This window comes from Mus pahari, chromosome 4, assembly GCF_900095145.1.
Source record: "Mus pahari chromosome 4, PAHARI_EIJ_v1.1, whole genome shotgun sequence".
NCBI lineage: Eukaryota > Metazoa > Chordata > Mammalia > Rodentia > Muridae > Mus > Mus pahari.
Window position 1 is genome coordinate 142220503 of NC_034593.1, and position 22903 is coordinate 142243405.

At 39.9% G+C, this 22903-nt stretch overlaps 1 protein-coding gene across 1 annotated transcript in view; it reads left to right on the top strand.

Moving 5' to 3' along the window:
* The window catches only part of Lrriq3 (leucine rich repeats and IQ motif containing 3), a 109232-nt gene that overhangs the window by 25633 nt on the left and 60696 nt on the right, over positions 1-22903 (top strand). Inside the window, exons 4-5 of the mRNA XM_021196827.1 lie at positions 2777-2910; positions 18982-19144. Coding sequence (XP_021052486.1) covers positions 2777-2910; positions 18982-19144 — 297 coding nt within the window. The remainder of the gene's footprint in view (positions 1-2776; positions 2911-18981; positions 19145-22903) is intronic.

The following is a 22903-nucleotide window of genomic DNA, read 5'->3' on the forward strand; positions in this document are numbered from 1 at the left end:
CCCTCTCCAGTCCGCTCTCTCCCCGGCAGTGCACCGGAGCAAAGATCCATACATATCTTTAAAAGAAATAAATAGGTCAGTAGGGAGTGATGAAAGTACAGGGGTTGGGGCAAAGATGGAGAGGCAGGAGAGATGAAAGAGAACATTGAATGGGACAAGAATAAATTGATTGGCAATTTTCAATCAAACTTGAGGGCCTAAGATACAGATTACTTAGTAATGATGCAGCCATTTGACGCCCAAATGCCATTGATAACCAGATTTACCAATGTCTGTCTATGTAAACTGAAGGATTATTCAGCTGTGTTAGTAAAGACAGACAAATGTAACTGCATTATGATAAAAGCTTGTCTGATTGCAAACAAAATTTGGATTTGGTTAGAAGATCTGTTTGTTGGAAAGGGGTTGCTGTTGGAAAGAGGACTGTTGTGGTGCATAGGAGGTGGTGACCCTATGCTCTGCAAAGGTCTGAGGGGTTCACAGGGGGTTTGGATATAGCGCTTAACATAAGAAGGTGAGATAAGAGTGGGCTGACAGTGGATGGGAGAATGTCCCATTCTGAGACTCCCTCAAGCAACACTCTTAGTGACTATATCATGACTCAACTCAAGGGTATTCCAAGTTTATATAAACAGAGCAAAAAATACATTTGACTCAAAAACATCTTGTTATAATAGATCAGGGGAACTAAACAATTCAGCGGGTTATCAGTAGGTAGATTGTGGAATTTGGATAATCTGTACCAAGTCTAAAGTAAACACAACAGGGATCCAGGAAATTTGTATAAAGCAGTGGTCAGAGAATGAATGCTTTGCTGCAATGAGCAATTTTATGATTGCTGGGTCTGCTAGCTAGTTTTGTGTCAACTCACTGGATAAGAGGGAGCTTTAGTTGTGAAAATGGCTCTGTAAAATCAGCCTGTAGTCATAATTAGCATTTGAAGTGGGAGGGCCCAGTACATTGTGGATTGGACCATCCCTAGGTAGGTGGTCCTGGTTTCTAGAAGAAAGCAAGATTTGAGGAACAAGCCAGCATTCAGCACTCCTCCATGTCCTCAGCACCAGCTCCTGCCTTCTGGTTCCTTCCCTGTTTAAGTTCTTGCCCTGACTTCGAGGATAAGCTGATATGAGGGTGTAAGCAGATGGTATTACATGATGGCAATCATAAACTTACCTAAGACACTGGGGTTAGGCTTAGCTTGAGACTCTTGTGTAATGAAGGAGTGATGGTATGGTGCTGTCTCAGAAGGAGACTATGATCAGCTCAACATCAAGAAGAAGGAGTTGACTCCAAAAGTCTAAGACCTTCAGGCAGTAGCTCAACCATATTCAAGTACTGAAATTATCAGTAGAAAACTTTGAAATTTGATTCACAGCAATTACACAAGGATTAAGAAGAACACTTTTTGCAGACTTGGAGTAGTTATTTGGAGAGTAATTCTAGGTGAGACAGAACAGTGAGAACATCTCTAGATGGTGAAGATTAAGCATTGTGTGCCAAGCAATGTGATGCTGCCCTTCAGTGGTGTCAGAGAACCAAAGAACACATCAATGCTGTGTGCTCAGATGGGCACTGTGAAATCTCTGCTTTAATAACACTATGTGTGGTGGCTCACAGGGAGGGATAGGAACTAATTCATGGATCACTTAAGAGTGACTTTTCATTTTCATCTATTTTTACTAGTTTTGGAAGAAAGTAAAGTATGCCCAAATTTAAAAAAAAAAACCTGATGACATTAATAAATTCAGAAATCCCCAATGCTTTAGGATTGGGGTGAGTGGCTTTTAGAAGGATAAAGCATAGAAAAGTGGATTTAGAATGCTTCAGGGCTGATAGCATTTAGGATTAGGGTATTGTCCAAGAGTTGTTTTTTTGGGTGCTGGTTATGGCTCATTGTGTTTTAAAAGAAAGCACTTTAAAACCCAAGAAGTCCCTGAAACCCACCAGATGTACAAGTCTAGCCTTCCCCAAAGTTATGTCAGCAGTGAGGAGCATCTGCCAGCCACAGTGCCTGAAGTGACCCAGACCAGCAGAGCTACCTGGAAGACATGTTCAAATCTGTTCGGCTGTCTGTATATCATCACACAAGCTTCATGCTCCTAGCTTTTGGAATCTATCACTCATGCTGAGATGTAGTGCTGATGATGCAGGTTGCTTAGATGTATCCCGGCTCCTGTAAGTAACCTCATAGCCACACTCCTGTAAATAACCCCAGTAAATCCATTGGTTTCCTCAGCTGGACATTTGAGGCTTTTCTCCAGTTTGGGTAGGCATTTATTCACATTTCCTTAGGAACAGTGTCACCCAACAATGCCTTCAAGTAATGTAAATATTTTATTTCTAATGTACGTTAGTAAAAGTGACTCTATTTCTAACTAGTCTAACAGCATAGCTGAGCTGCACAGCTCAGAGGATTTGAGCCACTTTCAGGAATCTCAAAGGCAGCCCCTTCTTTACAGTGCACAGAAAAAGCCACCCTCAAGTTTAATGAGGCACCAATTCATAACAATACCAATGAGAGGAAGATTACTAAGGGGACAATCTCAGGCCTGTTTCCAGATTGGGGAAGATGCTATCAAGAATCTTGCATATTGTGCAGAAAATTCAAATTATTTGAAAATAACAATGTTTATGTTTTAATCAATACTAAACCATATTTACTGTTTAACTAGTATGCTGATAAGAGTTTCCTGAATGTTTTATTAATTTATTTAGATATCTCTGGGAAATGCTTTAATGAAACATAAAAATTACTTGATAAAATTTCTTCATACAGGGTACCACCTATGAAGATGAAATAAAAAATATCAAACATATAATTTCAAGAATTAATGAAATTCTGGCTCATAATTCACCAGTGTTGATTATCCAAAGATGGATACGTGGTTTCATAGTTAGGAAACACTTAAGGTATGTTGAAATGATGTAAAATATCAAGGATAAAAAGTAAGTTCTTTAATAATTTGCACTTTTTGTATCCTGTGTTCGTAAAAATACACACACACACACACACACACACACACACACATACACACACACACCCAAACATACACAATGCATGACTTGATTGTAAGGAAAATGCCATATTATATTACATAATCAGTATTTGATGCTTATATTTATAGATGCTTGCCTTTACAGATGCTTGCATAATCAGAATTTGATGCCTTTATGTGAGAAAATAGATGTATGCACTTCTATATATGGCTACATCGTGGTAATGGAAGCCATATATACTTTGAGAATATAAGAGAAATTTAGATTTTATTGGGATCTTTAGATAATGTCATTAGGATTGTATTTTTGGTCTCAGAGTTGAGGCAACTTCTGATACTGATGTGACATGGGATAAAATTCCTTTTCTCTGGAAGTGCCCACAGTCCCAGCATGTGAAGGCAGAGTTTGAGTTTTGTAAGAAAGAGTCAGCTATAAATAAACTCTTCTGTGCCTCAGGTCAAACTGATATGGTGTCTCTATTTTAAAGACTTGTTCCATTAGGCACATCACTTAACTACTTCAAGGCAGAACTTCTTCATCTGTAAAATGGTAAAGAGCCAGGCTAATAGCAGTGCTTATGGATTGGCTTGTAGGAATTGAGGTAATGAATAGCATACTGGCCCCTAGAAGAAGTAGCTGCTACTTTTTCATTAGCTGCTGCATAAAAACACCTTTCCCATTGTTCTCTGGAGCTGTCCACATTATACAGCTCTGTAAAAAGTGTGCCTTGGATTTCTAGTCCCTTGTTCCCTCCTGCTTTCGCAGCACACAGGATACTCTCTTCAGAGTGGAGCTCTAATCAGGTTTTCCTCAAACTCCACATCCTCCAGTGCCTCTGAATTTGCCTAGGAGCAATGTCTTAATCACACATCTCTGTTCTCACCCACACAGCATATTACACTGCAGGCATCATCATTATTGTCTGCATCAAGACAGGACTGGAAACTCCCTGAGACAGACTCAGTACCTGTTTTCTGCTCTGTGCATCTAGAACAAGCAGTGCTTGCACCATTGAGTGTTCAGAAATGTTCATGGAGTTGGTGAATACATTAATAAATAAAGATATTGTGAGATCTGGGGCCAGAAAACTCCTCTGGAGACTTTCTATGAAGGGAGAGCACACAGAGGAGGAGGAAACACAGTATGTGAGCAGCCACAGAGAAGCAGCACGTCAGCCCTGGGTCCCCTGCAATCCCAGGATGTTAATCCCTGAAAATGTCTCCAGCCATGAAGATATTTGCATTTCCCATGATAATTTTCTATTGAAAAGCCTCAATACCATACACTTTCCTGAAATCCCATATGTACACTAAAGCCAGAATATTGTAAGCTTACAAGTGAAAGTTTTCCTAGTTTGTGGGGTGAAGGGAAGTCTGTTTTTAATCTTAGCAAATGGTCAGAGACTTATACCCAACATGGATGTTAATCAATGTGCAGCTCATGAGGAGAAATGGCTGTGAAGAGAAGCGCTACAGTAAACCTGTCCTGTCTGAACAGTGTGCTTCTGTGTCACATGTTCTGAGTCACATGCACTTTCTGCTTTGTCTTTTCACACTTGTCATGGAATATCACCAATGACCTCCAATCCTTTCAGAAATGGATGACATTTGTAAAGTAAAAAATAGGAACCAGATGTGCTTTGTGACAGTTGGGGATCCTGGCTCCTAAGCCGTGTCAGGAGGCTCAGTATAAATTGGATGGTTCTTTCCATAATGACTTCATGTGCAGGCAGGGTTCTTCACTGCCTTCACTGAGCACTGTCCTTCTCCAGGTGAATTATGATTATCAACTTACCAATGATTTCATGCACCAGTTTAACCCTACAGAATACATAAACACTCTCAGAATTATGATACACATCATCATCATCATCATCATCATCATCATCATCATCATCAGTGTATTTAGAGTGTATTTAGTGAACCTACAGATCTCTGGATATTTTGTGTTTAGATTGAAGAATGCTGCATAATAGTTGTTCAGTTTATCAGTATGATATGGACTCCTTGCTTAGTGATTTTATCTCATTAGATTTATGAATATTTAACTTTAGTGTATTTTTATTGGAACATTTTCTGTTGTGTTTGCTGGCAATCGTACCCCTTCACATTTGGTCTGAATGGGCTTTAAAGTGCCAATTCCTTTTCTGCACTCTGTCCTCATTTCTACATTTGCCGAATTCTAGCTGGTATTGCTTTTCTGAATCCTGTGCAATTTCATGCTATCTTATAGTTCACTTTGTAGCAATGAGTTGTTGTTTATTTTACTTTTTCTAACCAGGCTTTTCTCTGTCTTGCTCTCATTGCTGAGAATAATGCAATTAACCTCCATTTTCTGCTTATCCTTTATTTTGTATGGATCTGTGTGGCACTGAATGGATTTTTTTCTTTTATTTTGCCCATTTAAGAGAAAACTCATTTTCCTGAACATTAAGGAGAAGCCTTCATGCTTCCAGTCCTGAAACCATTCCCTCTGTTTTGTTGTAGTGTCTAAAACCATGTCTGTGCTGTAGAGCCCTGTGGCTTGGGTCTTGCTGTCCCCTTTCTGCTGTGGACCTGCCTCAATATGATGGCCCCCATCTTATCTTTGGTTCTTTCCTTGGGTCCTTCCTCTGATCAATCCCCTGTACTCTGTCTCTTGCACTGAGTGTATGGTCAGCAATTAAGGCCCTCGGAGAGTGTGTTTCTGCTTTCTTTCTCTTCATCATTTGTCTGAGTTCTTCCATCTGTCTCCTCTTCTGTATGTTCCAGAGTCCTACAGGTACCCCCCCTTTTTTAAAACCACCATATTCATATTTTATGTTTTCAGAAAATAACTTTTTATTATCTTATATTTATGAGAATAACATTTAAGGAAACTGGTGTTTAGGCATAGCCAGAGTTTATAGGTTAATTTAAACAGCTGATTTAAGGTGGTTGAACATTTCTTGTGTATAAACCAGGTAAAAGAATCAGGTATAGTTTCAGAATGACACAGTTTTAGAAAATTAAAGGTTGTCTTATTTAGGAAAGACTATGCTGTACTGGCTAGTTTTGTGTCAACTTGACACAGATGGAGTTATCACAGAGAAAGGAGCTTCAGTTGGGGAAATGCCTCCATGAGATCCAGCTGTAAGGTACTTTCTCAATTAGTGATCAAGGGGGGAGGTCCCATTGTGGGTGATGCCACCTCTGGGCTGGTAGACTTAGTTCTATAAGAGAGCAGGCTGAGCAAGCCAATAAAGAACATCCCTCCATGGCTTCTGCATCAGCTCCTGCTTCCTGACCTGCTTGAATTCCAGTCCTGACTTCCTTTGGTGATAAACAGCAATGTGGAAAATGTAAGAAGAATAAACCCTTTCCTCCCCAACTGCTTTTTGGTCATGATGTTTGTGTAGGAATAGAAACCCCGACTAAGATGTATGCCATTATAGTCTGTACTTTGTGATTGTAAGTTCCATTAACAGACAGGACCATATGTAGAGAGTGCTTTAAATGCTAGGTTTTAGTTAATTAGATTTTAGTTGAGATCATCATTTTATTAATAATAAGTTTAAGAGACTCACTCTGCATCCAGGTAAATATGATGAAATGTATTTATGCATATATAGTAATGTGGTAAGAAGACAATATATTGTATTGATAGTAGGAATAAATTAGCAGACCTTATAATTATTACTTTATAATTTTTGAAAGCTTGATACAACTTGATATGTTTCCAAATAACAAATAATGTGTTTGATCAATTATTTGCGTTACTGCTTTACGTATAATATAGGCTCCCTCTGAGCAGAGCCATAAGTTTTATTTTGATTTTTTTCTGTTGAAGTTTATGCCAAAGAAGTTGAGATCCATGGCTCCAAACAATAATAATGACCCCAAATTCTTATCTGGTACTTCACATTCTATATGCATTCCAATGCCATAGTCACTTATGATCCTCAAAGGTCCAGCCATTATAGCTCTTCTCAATGACTGGCAGGCAGCCAAGGATCAAATTCTCTGTCTGTGATGTGTTCTATCAATGTCCAGGGAAATTCTGTTTTCCAAGTCCTCATGTGAGTTGGTAGAACCTCTCCAACACTCTATGGAAGGTTAACTGTTACACACAGCCATAATTTTATTTGCAAAGCACTATTTTCCCTCTAACCTAAAGTGATCATGAAGAGAGTATGGATGAAAGGTCCACTGGGACAACTGGAGAGACTTCCTGTCCTGTGTGAAATAAGAAAAATAAGATAGAGCAATTTGAACCATAGGAATATGATGCATGTTCACACTATGCCATGGCAGGGAGGCCAACCAGCCTGCATAGGAGCTCATTGTAGCAGAACTCTAGCAGAAAGGCATGGTAAAAGCTTGTGTCCCACAGATGGGAAACTTGGCTTCTGTTACTTAAGGTGAAAGGGGGAGAGGGAACTGGGCCCTGTCAATCAGTTCTGCTACAAAATACATGAAAGAAAAGACAATCATACTTAATGTGTTGTTTGCTTGATTATATGTATGGAAAGAAGACAACTGACATTGAAGGTTAAGCATCTCTCTAATTAAGAAAGGGAACAGAAACTGCATTCAATATGAATATAAATAGAGATAATGAAAATATAGAAAACTAAAGAAATGGAATGTAAATATACAATGAAAAATAAGAAGATGTATATAAAAATCAATAGTATAGAATTGGTTCTTTTTAAAGAGCAATAAATTTATAATACTCCTATAAGACAAACAAAGCACAGAGAGAGAAGAAGTAAAAGATGGCCAGATAATAAAGGGCTTAGGACAGCAGACACAAAATACAATAAGCACTTACAACATTGTAACTTCTTAACACTATCTTATAAGAGATGTATGAGTTGCTTTTAAAAAGCCCTAATTTCTGAATTAATCAAAGAAGGCATAAAAGCACCAAATAGGGTCAAAGAAAATTAGTATATATTAGAAATATTACAGAGGATGCATGACTACATGGCTTTAATAGTCATGTTATTTCTCAAATCTTAGAGAGCAAAGGAGTACATGTTGCTTGTTGTTGCTTTGAATGGTCACAAAATTGCATGATAATTCTACAGGAATGAGAACTATAGGCTAGTCAGTCTAGAATACAGATGTGAAAACCTTGAAATAATAGAGCATTAGGTTCAGTAGTGCATAAAAGGTGAAACAACCTATAAGCAATATATGTTAATTCCAGGAATACAAGCTTAGCTTAACAGAAATATAGTGAAGGAGACACACCATTTCTGATCTGTCCATCACAGTGTCAGCTGACTCCTGTGCAAACAACCTTTTTTGTCTACAGTTTAAAGGCCCCATCTTATTATCCTTATTTCACACAGGCCAAGACTTCCCAGGTGACTCATGTGTCATGTGACCTTCACACCCTCCCTTAACACACACTCTCTCTCTCTCTCTCTCTCTCTCTCTCTCTCTCTCTCTCTCTCTCTCCTCTCTCCTCTCTCTCTCCCTCTCTCTCATAATTACTTTTAGATTGTGTATCTGAGTGGTACCAACCAATCACATGAAGATTTGAAAAGCAGTTTTCTTAGGTAATGATAGGACACATCAGGAAATTTGAAGCTCAAGGATAACTTTATCTTCTGCTAGCTATGAATTACGGGAAAGTGCACCTGCAAAGAACCAGTGAGCACTCATCACTAGCGGGAATCACTCCTGACAAAAGCCAACCAGAGTATGGAGCATTCAGTCCTAAACGAGTAACTGGATTCTGCCTTTAGAACAAGCTCAGAAATGAGTATTCCTTCGAACTTGGAGCTAAGACCCAAGTTTAGTTTTAGTCCAGCCTAAAATACAAAAGGTTTCACTAAGGCAGTAGTTTCTGAGGTAGTGAGTGCAGGAAGAGCATATCAGTGTCTCAGCAAAATCACCTGGTGTAATTCAGCACCCCTTTGAAGTTCAAGTTTAGTGAACTGAATTAAAAGTTGATTCTCTGTTCTGAGGATTCAGCTCAGTTGGTAGAGTGCTTGCCTGGCACACACAGAAGCCTGGGTTTAATCACCAGCACCACATGAAAGCCAGGTATGATGGTGCTCGCCTGTAATCTAAGCACTTCAGTGGTATGGAGAACAAAATGAGGAATTTACAGCCAGCCCTGGTTACACTGTAGTTGAATGGCAACCAATATTCCATGCCTCAATATAACAATAAAAACAGACACCGCTCACAACACAAAATACACTCCATAACAAAAATGATGTTTTTGCTTAGATATCAGGCAACAAATGCATTTATTATCACTCAGAATTTAAATAATGAACTAATTTCCCCCGAGATCATCAATGCATGGGAATGCAAGTTCTAGTCACTTGTGCAACACAGTGTACCTTGGTGAGAGAAATAAAATTTCCCACAGAAGTAGAAATGTGCAAATAAAATACTTTTTCCTGATGTGAGCTTGCAAGCTCAAAGCTGTAATCCAAAAGTTAATGATATTTAGATATATAAGTATTTAAGAATTGGAAAAAATTAAAATTAGCACATAAATTACACTCATTTTATGGTTTATCTTTGAAGCACAAATATGTGAGATAGTCTTTTCAACAGGTCCTGGAGAAATGCATTTCGAATACAAAGTGAGGGAGAGGAACGCAGTCAGAGGCTGCCACTTAGTGAATCTGATACCTGCGAGGACATACAACGCAGCATATGATGGAAAGAAGTTCAGGTGGCAGTCTAACTGAAAGACTGTTGACAAAGTTATCTGAGGATCCTTGCACGCAGTTGTATAGTACAGCTATCCTGCATCAGGCAGAAGTAGGCTTCCATGTACTTGGTCATTGACATGGAAAAATCTTGGGGCAAACATGGACATTTCAAAGAAACAAAAGTTGGGATCTCAGCTTTGTATCTCTCAATGAGCTCACAAGATTGATCTGAGCAGCCCGTGGCATGGCTGTCATCTACTACACAGTATATGTTAGGAAAGATAGGAACTGAGACTCACAATTAAGCTACCAGTACTGACGGAGTAAAGTCAGGGATGAATTATTCTCATGGCATAAAATGGATCAGTGGAAAAATGAATCAATGTATGCTTCTATAACAAATTATCAATCAAGATACTTCAGGATACAGATGTAAGCAAGGAATAGAATAGGACTCCAATAACCCTGGAAATAAAAGCAAAAACTTAGGATTCTATCAGGTTCAAACCCAAACCCAAACCAAATACCCCCCCCCACACACACACAACATACTCTTGAAGAGTAAAGTGGTCCATAGAATGAGGAGTCAGAGTGCAGAATGGGAAAAGAAAGCTCTGCCAGTTACTCATCACACAGAGGATTCAGAGCACATAAAGAACTAATCAAACAATACACATATGTACACACACACACACACACACACACACACACACACACACACACTCCAACCCTCAAATAGTCCAGTGAATAATCTGAGCAATACATTGACCATATAATTCCCGAAGTAAACATGACCAATGAGCACATGAAACAAAAATGTTCAAGTTTTTTACCCATCAGGGGACACAGATGAGAGCACCATGGATTTTTATGTCAACCCAGTCAGCATGGCTGTTATAAAAATCAACAGATGTTATCAAGCACAGGTGGGCAAGAGGACTCTGATACACTGTTAGAGAGCGTGTCAATTATTTAGACACAACAGAAATGAATAAGAGATTTACTCAGGCTCACAAGCCTCAGGAGTGCCCTTCCTAGGGATGTCCTGCGAGTCTTTCAGTCAGTCTGTCACAGAGATGCCAGCACATGCGCGTTTATCATGTCTTTAGTCAGAATAATAAAGTTATGGAGTTGGTCAGAAGTCCACTGATAGATTAGGGGATGAAGAAAATGGAATATATTCAAAATCAAGTTTTACTCAGTGGAAAAGAACAAGACAAATTATATCATTTGTAAGACATGGTAGAATTTGAGGTCATCATGTTGAGAGAAATAAGGCTGACTTATGAATATAAGTGTTTCTTATGTAGAAATCATGTTTAAAACAATATAGCATGAGAGTAGAAGTGATACTATTTGCAAGTTGAAAAGGTACAAGTGAAAGTTGAAAGCGAATACATCCAACATGTATAATAACACAGGCAAACATAGAATAATGAGACCCAGCCTTTTATGCAATTGGCATATATTGATAATAATTTAAATAATAGCATTCCAGAATGTAAATAAATTCAAATGTGGATTTTTTTCAATAATAAAATTTTGGGAAAAAATATGTTGGAACTGTAATCTGTCCCTAAACTGTAGTGGTGTTTTCAAAAACTTCTAACAAGAAAAAGACTCAGGTGGGGAGAGCATACAGATAGTGATAAATGGGCTATACCTCAAATTTGTAATCTAATGACATGGGAGCTTGAGGTAAAAGGATTTAGGACTGTCCACGCTATCTTTAGAACACAGTGAGAAGTGTAGGCATCATTGGAGAATGCATGCACCAGATAAAATCTGCCTCTTACCTTTTATTAGTATTAAGCAGTTCTAAATACTTCATCTTGTATGTGTGTGTGTATGTGTGTGTGTGTGTGTGTGTGTGTGTGTGTATATATATATATATATATATATATATGTATGTATCTATATGTGTATATATGTATATTATTTAAATATATATTTAAACGTTTTTTCTTTTTCTGCTACCACTGTGTAAATCCTAGAAGATCAATATTCATGAGTCAAAATTTTATGCCAGGGTGATGATATTTTACAAATACTTGTTTCATCGGCATGGGGCAGCATCCTACACCTTGATATTCAATTGAAATATAATTCAGAAATTTAACTACATCGACTGTATCTTAGTTGTGGTATTTGAAGAACTTTAAAAGTGATATATCAGGCCTAGGGGTGTGCAGCTCATCAGAGGAGGTACCCTTTTCTGGTAACTTTGTAATGCTGGGCTCATTGGGCACGTGCTATTGCATTGTATCATCATCAGAGCAAGAACATGCCTTGCCCTTCCTATGTGCTGTGTTTCTAACAAGGCCCTCCCTAGTGGTGCAGTTAGTGTAGGGCTTCCTTGATTTTAGGGCTATTAGAAAATTCCCTGTTCTTCATAAGTTAACCAGGCTGAGGCCTTCTATTTCAGCCACACCAAAAAGACAGACAAGTATTAGAATTCCTGAAGACAGTGAAACTTTTGTCTTATGGTTTTAGATTATTCTATAGAACAGTTCTTACTCTGTACATACAGACTCCTTGGGGTAGGGTCTAATGACCCTTTCACAGGGGTTGCCTAGGACCATTTTATGGATGAGGAACTCTAGAAAACATGAGGGACTGTATTAAAGGGTCACAGCATTAGAAAGGTTGCGAATCACTGCTCTAGAAAGCATAAATTCAGGAAGAAGACATTGAATTTGCTAAAGATAGGTTATGTGACTTATGACTTAGCTTTCAGGAAAATGGATAAGAATATCCATCCCCTAAAGTCTTGCTTACATTGGAGATAAAAATGCTCACTAATACAGGTTTCATACTGATCTGTAAAATGTAAATCCAATTCAGGTTAGGGTAGGTCATATTATCACCACAGGCAGGCTGGTTTGGTGTCTCCAGGGGTCCCTGCTAGACTGCACGTGGGATGTCCTCCAGGGGTTCATGTGTTGAGGCTTTGCCTTCAGCTGACAGTAGATGGTAGAAGCTGAAGTGGAGAAGCTGGGTGAAGGGAGCTATCATCGGCAGGGAGAGGTGGTGGAGGTGTTGGTGGTGGTATTCTTGTGATGGGATGTGTTGTGTGCTGTTCTTTGGGGAGCTGTAAGCAACTGTCTGTTCATAGCAGAGAGGTGCCACTGACAGAGCAAGGAAATAGTCCTCTGAAGTCTGGCATCATAGTGCATTTGTTGGGGTTACTTATAGAAGTATGGGTGCAGAAGAATGGGACACTCAAAAGCATATACACCACAGAACAGCCCACCCCAGCATTGGGGACATCTCATGAAAGCCATGGGCCTGGAGCTCCATACCCAATGTACAACCACTTTCATTCACCCCAGAGATGTCTCTTATTCAGCTATTCTTTAGTGCTGGTGGAGCCTCCATGTAGAACCTGGTAACTCTTAACCTTCCCAACTTCCTATTTATGGAGTTCTATGAACTTCTGGAAAGTTGGCTTGTGCGCCTTCCCCCTGCAGGAAGGGATGTCCCAATTCAGAGGAAACAATCACAAAACAAGAGCTGGGAGGACTTAAATTCTTTCTTGTACTTTGCTTATCACCCACCAAGGTGAGCAACCTGGTCCTGACATGCTGCCCCGCCATGATGCTCAGCCTCAGGTCAACAATGGTCCAAAGCAACAATGCCCCCTGGACAAGGGCTGAAACCTTTGGCATTGTGAACTAGAAGCAGTCTGTTTTCTAAGTGGGTTTTCTTGGTGAGTCCCACTACAAGTACTCTGTCCACTCTATGCATACATTGTCCTCTTCATCTTATATTATTCCTTAGCGTCCTATTGTGCCTCTATCTATATTGCAGCATTTGCTTAGTAAACTTAAAGTTTATTGTCTCGAGCACTGGTTATAATGTCAGAGATATGATTAGATTAACATGTCTGTGTACACATGCGTTTGTGCTTCTGTGTCTCCATTGAGGTTCTAAGGTGTGGTGGAGAAGAGTATGCCTGTCCAAATCAGTCCAGATTTGATGGCACCTAGCTGACTGGAGGTACTGTAAAAGCTGACATGGTCTGAATCTGAGGAGAAGTGATTTCTTGGCTTTAAATTGACATAAACATGAAAATATGCAAATAGCATACATATTAAAAAGCTTAAAATACTTGTTCCCTTGATTTGTAGAAAATGTAATTGCTCAACCTTGATGTAAATGCTAACATGGAGATAAGAGATGACCCCTGGCATGGCAGCCATCCCTGTGGGGTGTCATTGAAGATAAGAGATGACCCCTGACATGGACACGACACCACTGTCACCCCTATGGGGTATCATTGTTTTGCTGCTTACTGTTATATGTTGCTGTCCTCTGAGATGAACCTGAGAATTACTTTAAGCCATGAAGAAACTTTTTTCTATGATTTGTGTTGTGATTATAAAAGGGTAAAGAAAAATTAAGATATGTTCTATAGGGGGTGTGGTGAGGTATGGGGGGAGGGGGTGTCTCAGCAGGTTCATACCAGGCACCCCTTTCCCCTGAGGGACCAGCCATAAGAAAGTATAGTATAGAATATAGTTTATTTAGGACATGGGGAGGGGAGTTAAGAGGGTAGTAGAGGCAGAGAAAGGCAGAAAGAAGGAGAGGGAAGAAAGGAATGGGGAGAGAGGAAGAGCAAAGGAGCAAGAGGCAAGAGAGAGGCAAGAGTTAGAGAGTTAGAGAGTAAGAGAGAGAGGAGGGGCAAGCAGTCCCTTGTATAGTGGGCCAGGCCTACCTGGCTGTTTTCAGGTAACTGTGAGGAGGAGCATACCTGGCTGTTGCTAGGTGATTGTGGGGGTGGAGTATAGACAGAGTACGAACAATTTGTATTTTGGCAGAAAATTAATCAATTTACTTTTCCTCAACTGTAATGTTTAAAAGTATAAAAGGCCTTATGCTAAGTATAACTGCAAATATTTCTTCTGCATTAAATACAGAACCATAGAAATTAAAAGTATGTGTCCCAGCAAGTGAGCAGCTAATACTCTGAGGAGTTTAGACCCAGGTCAGGAATACACAGGTAGAATATTATTGATCCATTAAGTTTAAGGCCCCATTACTTAGAGGAAAAGAAAAAAAGTTCACCTAACCTGTCGAAAGGCCCAATTGGGGATAATGAATGAATAAACAGTAACTGACTATGAAAACAAGTCTTTTCTCATTAATACCCAGTGTAGTGAACACTCTAAGTGACATATCAGTAGTTTGTAAATGACATGGCAGATTGAAGTGGCAATATTACAACTAATAGGAAATATAAGTCATTTTGATTTAAGATTATTCTCATTAAAGATTTATCCTACATACAATAGTACTACTATACATTGAAAATATGTAAGCATCATAGTAGATGCTTGACTTTCACCTCATGTGGCACGGTGCTGGGTGCTGGCTTGGCACACAGTAGTCATTATGTTGAAGCATGCTCCTTCCGCCCTAGGTTTTTGGGAGCCTTTATCGTAATACTCATCTCAGTGCAGATGCCTTCTTGATCCACTCTACTAACATGTTGTTACTTTACCTTTTTGATAATGGAATTTTTTTCACATTTTACCTTACTAAACTATTTAAAAAGCACTCTCCTTATATCTACAGACATCGACTCCCCTAGAATTGCCAATGTCACTTGGCTCTTTCCTGAGTTGGCTGTGTTGCCTGTTCCTTTTCAGAATGTCCTTTTCTTACTTGTCAGGGCATTTTAAAGTGTACTCTGTAACACGTTAAGGTGCTACACCATGTACAGGATTTATTTACTGAATTTTCTTGTTGTTGTTGTTTAGACCGTTTTAGTTAGTGTATAGTTCCCCTGAACCATGAAGCACTTTACTTTCCTACAGCAACCAGCCTATGTTTAGTGACTCACTGCCGCAGCCTTCCATTTTTCTACAGCAGCTGTGGGCCTGAACATCTTGCAGTCTGTCCAGTCAAGTTACTTTGCAAGATTAAGTCAGCTTTGCAATTTTATGTTCTGCTTGGATCCCATCCCTGGGGAAACCTTTGAACCTGTGCCTCGTGAAGGGACATGAGGTGAAAGGATAGATTTCTCCTAAAGCGGGTCCCTGAATGCTGCCTGCCACCTCAGCTGGCATGGCAGCACCAGCCCAAGTGTCTCTGAGTAGTGGCAGTTAGTATTGCCTTGTTGTGTATCTCATGCTCCTGAGACGGGTTTAGCCCATGTAGCCTTTCTTTGGGGCCGAGCCTTTCTCATCTTGGTGTGAAGCCCTGATGTGGATCCTGGTAGAAGAGGCAGCTAGTGTTGGAGGTCTTTGCCACGCAGGTGGACTTGTCTCCCATGGAACTGCTTTGGGAAGAGTGCAGGTGGTAGCTTGACTAGCACTTGTCCTTACATTCCAGACTTGGATTTTCTTAAGTAAATGCCCTCTTATTTTGACTTGTGTACTTTGAGAATTCTTGGAGCTCATTGCCTTTTAATTTTCACTACTTACAGGGTTTCTCTCTGGCCAGTATATCTCTGTTCCAGAAGTTGACTAAGCATCATGTCCTTTGCTCAGGGCTATAGAATGATTTTCAAACTCAGTGGCTTGCCTTTGGTGATTCAAACAGGCCAAGGGTGTTATTGTCTCAGGAAGCATCTGCCTGGTCTCTTGGCCTGACTTGTTTCTCTGGACAGAATGCTGTTCTCAGTCTTTCGGTATGATGTCCTCAGCTTTATTAATATACTTATATTAATATATATAACAATATATTTGTTTGCCTTTATTTAAGTAACATAGGCTTCATGAGATGCAAATATTTCTCTTCTCACAAAATACATTGGGGCTTATGCAAAACCATACCTGTTCCATGAATATCCATGCTATTTTTTTTAACATGTGACAACTGGCTGATCATGAGAGATTCCATCATTAGTTTCTCTCCTGGATAAACATGTTCATCTAGCTGCATCACTGGCTGCATTTGAAGATGGAGCCCCAGGAAAGAATGCAGCAGCTTAGCATGTTCAAGTGCTTACTGTGTTCTGCTTGGTTTCATATACTCCTTTCACCATGGGCTGGATAGATGTGGAACAAGGTGGAGCAGCTTTGCAAAGCAGAACTTTCCCTCTAGAGAGGTCAGCTGCTATCCTGAGTTATTAAATGTTTTATTGTATATTTTTGTTTGTTTAATCTGTTTTGTTTTGTATTTATTTTTATCCCCTTTACATCTCTATGGCTCTCCACCCATACTTGGTACCACTCCACCGTGGGGCATCTAGTCCTAGCTAGGCACATTCTTTCCCTTTGAGGCCCAACCAGGCAGTCTAGGAAGAGGATCCAGTGGACCCACATGAAGTTCAAGCTGCACACTTGCAACAACTGTGTAGTGGGTCTAGTTTCAGCTCCTGTCTGCTCACTGGTTGGTGGCCCCTGCTCAGTGAGCCACATGGGCCCAGTTTAGTTGACTCTTTGGGTCTTCTTATACCTAAAAAATTGGTAGACAAAAACATCAAGAATGGAGTATTAAATAGAGCCCATTTACAACATAGGAATGCTGCATTGTTTGGACTGTTTTGTTTCTGGCATTGCTAAGGATAAATTTCCCAGTTGATTTATCATCTTAACAAATGATGTTTTTTTTTGTCACACGGGATGGGTGTTGTTGGTGTCTAGCAACTCATTTGTATGAGACTGGCTTGGTTTGTGTCCATACGTTTCCAAAGGCTATTAAATAAATGGTGCCTGCTGCATTTTGTCTAATCCCTTTTACTTCGCCATTTATACAGCAGCAGCCTTTTCCTGCAGTCACATGCTGCTGTGATGAGAGACACCGCATCATCAATGTGCACCTCCTTGCTGGTGTTGCTGGCATTTCTTTCACTAATACTGAACACTTTCCTTTGTAATCAAAGGCCAAAATGCCCTGTGCTTTCCTTTTAATTGTAAAATTGACCCAATGAGAACTCCAGCACAATGTTGACTAGCCAGGAGAGACAGGACAACTCTTCCATGCTTTCCTTGTTTAGAGGAGAAAATATTTAGTATCTTACCATTGATAGGATGTTAGTTTACAGATTGCAATTGTGAGACAATGTTTCATTAAACACAGCATAGGAATAAAAGATAAACATGACTTGTCCCTTTGTTTGCCAATTAGTGTGGCCAGCAGAAATGTCACAGTTCTTTTGTGGCCTGTGTTCTGTAGATATCGCTGCTCTATGCTTCCTCTATATTTACAAAGTGTAATAGAAACTCTGAGGCCCAGCAACTGCTATGCTGCTGTGCATGGAGGGAGGACTCGCCAACTGTAGTAGCACCCGATTAATATTTAAACAATCCTCATGGTGGCACATTCCTTGCTACCTGTCCCAATGTTCTGGGTTCCTTAATGAAAGACCTTTATATTTTGATATGCCTAAAACAGCCCAATGGCTATGCCACTTCCTAACCTTCACATGACTAGTTCTTCTTCCCCAGATATTCCCAAGTTATTATATTCTTACTACATACTATATTCCATCTTTGCTGCCCTGGACCCAGTTGGACAGCCCTCTTGGAATGCGATACCCTGGCTCCTACATGGTATCTATGCTCTCTGTCCCATGCCTCCTCAGGCGTGGTGTCTTTTCTCTCTTTGTCCTGGCATGGCCAATCTCCTCCTCCTCTCTCTGCCTCTCTCCAGGGAATCCTAAAAGCCCCACCTCTGTCTACCCTGCCCAGCCATTAGCTGGCAACTTTATTTACCGATCAGAACCAAACAGGGACAGGGTCCCTCAGTGTCTTACATCCAAATATGCAGATTCTCCTGAAAACAATTTTGTCAACCCAAATTAATATAATATAAGCAGACATAGCCTCCCACCATTGGCTGCCCAGTGCTAACCCACCACTGGCTGCTTAGTGCTAATCTACCTCTGGCTGCCCACTGCTAGCCCAAACCTCCCAGTCCCTCCACTGGCATCAACAGCCCAGAGTGGGGTGTCAGGAGGGGCTATTTTTAGGCTGTCATTCAATCATTCCTCAGTTTGCTCACCGTGGAATGGATATCTGAATGTTGATGGCATATTTGCTCACCATGGAATGGATATCTGAATGTTGATGGCATATTTGCTCACCATGGAATGGATATCTGAATATTGATGGCATATTTGCTCACCATAGAATGGATATCTGAATGTTGATGGCATATTTGCTCACCGTTGAATTGATATCTTAATGTTGATGGCATATTTGCTCACCATGGGATGGATATCTGAATGTTGATGGCATATTCTCAGTTCTTGAATGACAATCAGCTAAACCAAATGGTACACTGGACTCTCACTGTGATTGCTAAGATACAGTTAATTTATAAGTAGTTTTCACCTTTTCATTATGAAAAACAAAACAATTAATAGTTGTTTTCTCATCCCTTATATTTAGCCCCTATTTTAAACATAAAAAGCATCAACACAGCAAAATGATTAGGGTGCTTGAAACCAAGTTGATCTGCATAGGCAGAAGTGATGAAGACAAATATTTGGAGGATATCTTCCTTATCAAGCCTGAATGTAGCATAAAAGGGAAGGTCGCACACTGGAAACAAGTAAGTATAACTAGTTATCTCGACAACAGCTGCAGGGTTATAATTTATGTAATATTAATACAATACCTTCAGTCTCACTGAATAATTCTCATTATGTCACTAAGATCCTGCTTTAGAATCTGGATATCAGAGAACAGTAGTATATGGTGCCTTAGCAGCATACGCACTCTGTATACTCTCTCTGTATACTCTCTCTGTATACTCTCTCTGTATACTCTCTCTGTATACTCTCTCTGTATACTCTCTCTGTATACTCTCTCTNCTCTGTATACTCTCTCTGTATACTCTCTCTGTATACTCTCTCTGTATACTCTCTCTGTATACTCTCTCTGTATACTCTCTCTGTATACTCTCTCTGTATACTCACTCTGTAATAGTTGCAGTGCCAGGCCAACCTACACGTTCCTCTTATTTAATTACAGCGAGTAGTAAGAGTCTCATAAAACTTCCTAGTTTTGCAAGGGGAACGCCAAGGCCAAGAAGTGGGAGTGGGTGGGCAGGGGAGCAGGGTGGGGGGAGAGGATAGGGGACATTCGNGATAGCATTTGAAATGCAAATGAAGAAAATATCTAATAAAATAATTAAAGAACTTCCTAGTTTTGAAATGTAAAAAAATTTTATATATAACTTATCAAGGATTAATAATTTTAATTTTATATACAGTATAATATTTATCCAAAGTTTTTTGATAAGCCAGAAATTGTTTTGAGAAAAAAAATTGTAAAGAAAAAGAACCTAACTTGCTTTTTGCTGAGCTCCTAATGTGCTGGGCACTGTGTGGCTGTCTTGAAGGTGGTCACAGGATAGGTGCTTTATATCCAGCCTTGGACCACGTGCTCTGATGAATGACTTCTGCATCTGTTACTTTTATGGTTTTCTTTGGTTGGATGTCAGGTTACGATAGTGGTGAAAGTTCACCAGTGTATTAAAATGAACGGTGCTAACCTTTCGGTGAACTCCAACATCGTGTGGCTATGATCAACTGCATACATACTTTTCTTGAGAACAACCTGAACTGCTTGATCATAATGGGAAGAGTGTCACTGCTGTGATTTCCATGTTCACATGCTTCATAGAGCATATAACCATCCTCCCAGGCCTCAAAGCACATACGTGTACCTGGAATAAAATGAATATTTTAAAGACAAATGTTCTCTACCCTAACCATGTTTCTCCTGAAAGATCAGTGTCACTTCTCAGAATTATGACTGTTATGACTTTTTTGCTAAACTATAAAGAATGCTTTAAATTTTTTTCATATTTTAATAATTTTGCTAGCCATTACTAATGAGGCCCATCCTTTCCTAGTAAATAAATGTGTACATTGTCTCATGGTGGAAAAGAAAAGTATACCCATTGGTGAGAGTGGTCAGATTCATCAGGGGCGAGGGCAACATTTTCACTCCTATTTTTCATGGACACCCTTCCTGCCTCAAAGCAGCAATTTCTTTAAGATGGTCCAGTGTCTGTTAAGTCTGTTAGTCACTGCTGAGTAGTCACATGATGGCAAGAAGCCTCCTGCTGAGCCCTCATGGAGAAAAACAAAACACACACACAAGCAGAACCCTTAGATCTGAGAGCTGTTGTTCTCTCTTGCTGAGCATCCTGGTCATGTGATCCATCTCAGGATTCGAAGCATAGCCTCACTCCACCAACCATGAAAAGTAGAATACCCATGTCTCCAGCCACATAGGTAGCAGAGGATGGCTTTGTGGGACACCAATGAGAGGAGAGGCCCTTGTTCTTGTGAAGGCTCGATGCCCCAGTGTAGAGAAGCGGGAGTGGGTGGGCTAATGAGCAGGGGAAGAGGAGATGGGTTGGGAGGTTTCAGAGGGAAAATGAGGAAAGGGGATAGAATTTGAAGTGTAAATAAAGAAAACATCTAATAAAAATAAATAAATAAAAAGAAAAGTGGAATATCCATCACTTTGTCTTCATTTTCTTTAGTTATGAAACCAGAAGTGTGATCTGCAAATAATGTAAAGTTGCACCTGCCCTACTTTATTATCCCTGAGTGACACACATGATACACCATGCTTATAAATGCTCACTTGCTACCTGGATATTTTCTTGGTGACATGTAGTTTTCTTTTTACTACTATAGTAACTAACATTTGTTCCATGGTCTATGGAGACAGAGAGGAGTCCCCATTTTCAGAAGTACGACACTACAGATAATGATGGTAAATCATTGGAACTTTAGGACATGCACATCCTTCCGAAGATATCTGAGGGTTCAGTTCTTATTTCATTCGGTGCCCATTGACTTCATCCTGACTTCTTGTTCTGAAAATCCTGTAATGCAAATGTTTACATAGTGGTGTTGTGTATCTCTCTTGGACATTTTCCCTTTCATCTAGCTCAGTTAATTCAGAAGACTTGTCTGAGAGTAATCAATTCTGTTTGTTCTTGTATTTGCTGGAAGTTCTATGCTGTAGGTCCGCCACCCCCACCCCAGGCTTAGTTCTGCCATTTCTGATTGCTTGTTTAATGGTTTGTGTTTCTCATGCATATATTGAATTATCTGTTTTGTCTTATTGTTTGCATTGTTACATCTCTTTGAATTAAGGTAATGATTTTATCTTTAAATATACTTTGCAGATTTTGTTCCCATTGAGATCAGTGTCTAGAGAATGCGTGCTGTTTGGAAGCTTCCCGAGGACATGTTGGATATGTGCTGTGCTGTTCAATTTTTCCATGCTCAGAATAGTGTTAGCAGTAAGTGGGTATTTCACTTAGTTGGAATCTAGGATGGAACTTAGATGGATGGTTGAAAGCTTCATCTCTGTGTGAGTTACTATCTTTTACCAACAGTGTCTGTGATGTGTGAAATGAAGCAGTCCATTCAGGGGGTTGAATGACTTTACAGAAGGCACATAATTTATACCTCTTTTTCTTCAGGCTCCAGAGAGTCTAGCCCTAATGTTAAGGTGAGGAAGCAGCTGATTCAGTATCACTAGCATGGGATATAGAGACAGTATCCTTAGGTCCATTGTGGCAAGTACAGGTGGCTCTAAGTAGCACCAGTAGCCATGGTCTTAGAACTGTCAGAGTAAATGTGGGATGTGCCCTGATCTGTGATGGACCACACTTCTGATTTATAAAGTATGAGTCCTGTCCCAGGGCCAATAGGATGAGCAAACACTTATAGGTTGGCTGTGTGCTCTGAGGAGTTGGTCACTATGGACCTGAGAGTTTGAAACACAAAGGGGACCCTCACTTTGAATAAAATGATTACAGTTGATGCTTGGGCCTGCATTATGTGACCTGTTTTCACTGAGCTTCAGTAACTCTCTCATATCTGGCCATGTCCTATTCAAAAGCATGGTTAGAGGCAGAAAGGAGGTTGATTCCAGAACCCATGGATTATGGAGGGAATGCTTGCTACTTCTTTCTAGTCATGTATGAGTAATATCTGAACACATGTCAGCAATACCCTCATCATGTAGTTGTTCCACATGTAGGAGACCTTGAGCCTGGAAGATACAATGTAGCAAGTAGTTTGTGGCTTGTGGGTTTGGTGACCAGACTCCTTCATCTTCATTCAACAGGGGAGACTATCTCAAGAGACTATCTTGAGGCTATGTAGGATGCAAATTCTTAAACTGTGGACCATGCCCCTTTCCTGAACACAGACAGGAGGCATGAGATATTTGCCAGTAGTAAAAAGATCCTGAATAGAGTGAATAGAATAGTGTGTAATGGCACAGAGTAATGCAAACTTATGCCCGCAGTGTGTCTGTGATGTCTCAGGGAGCT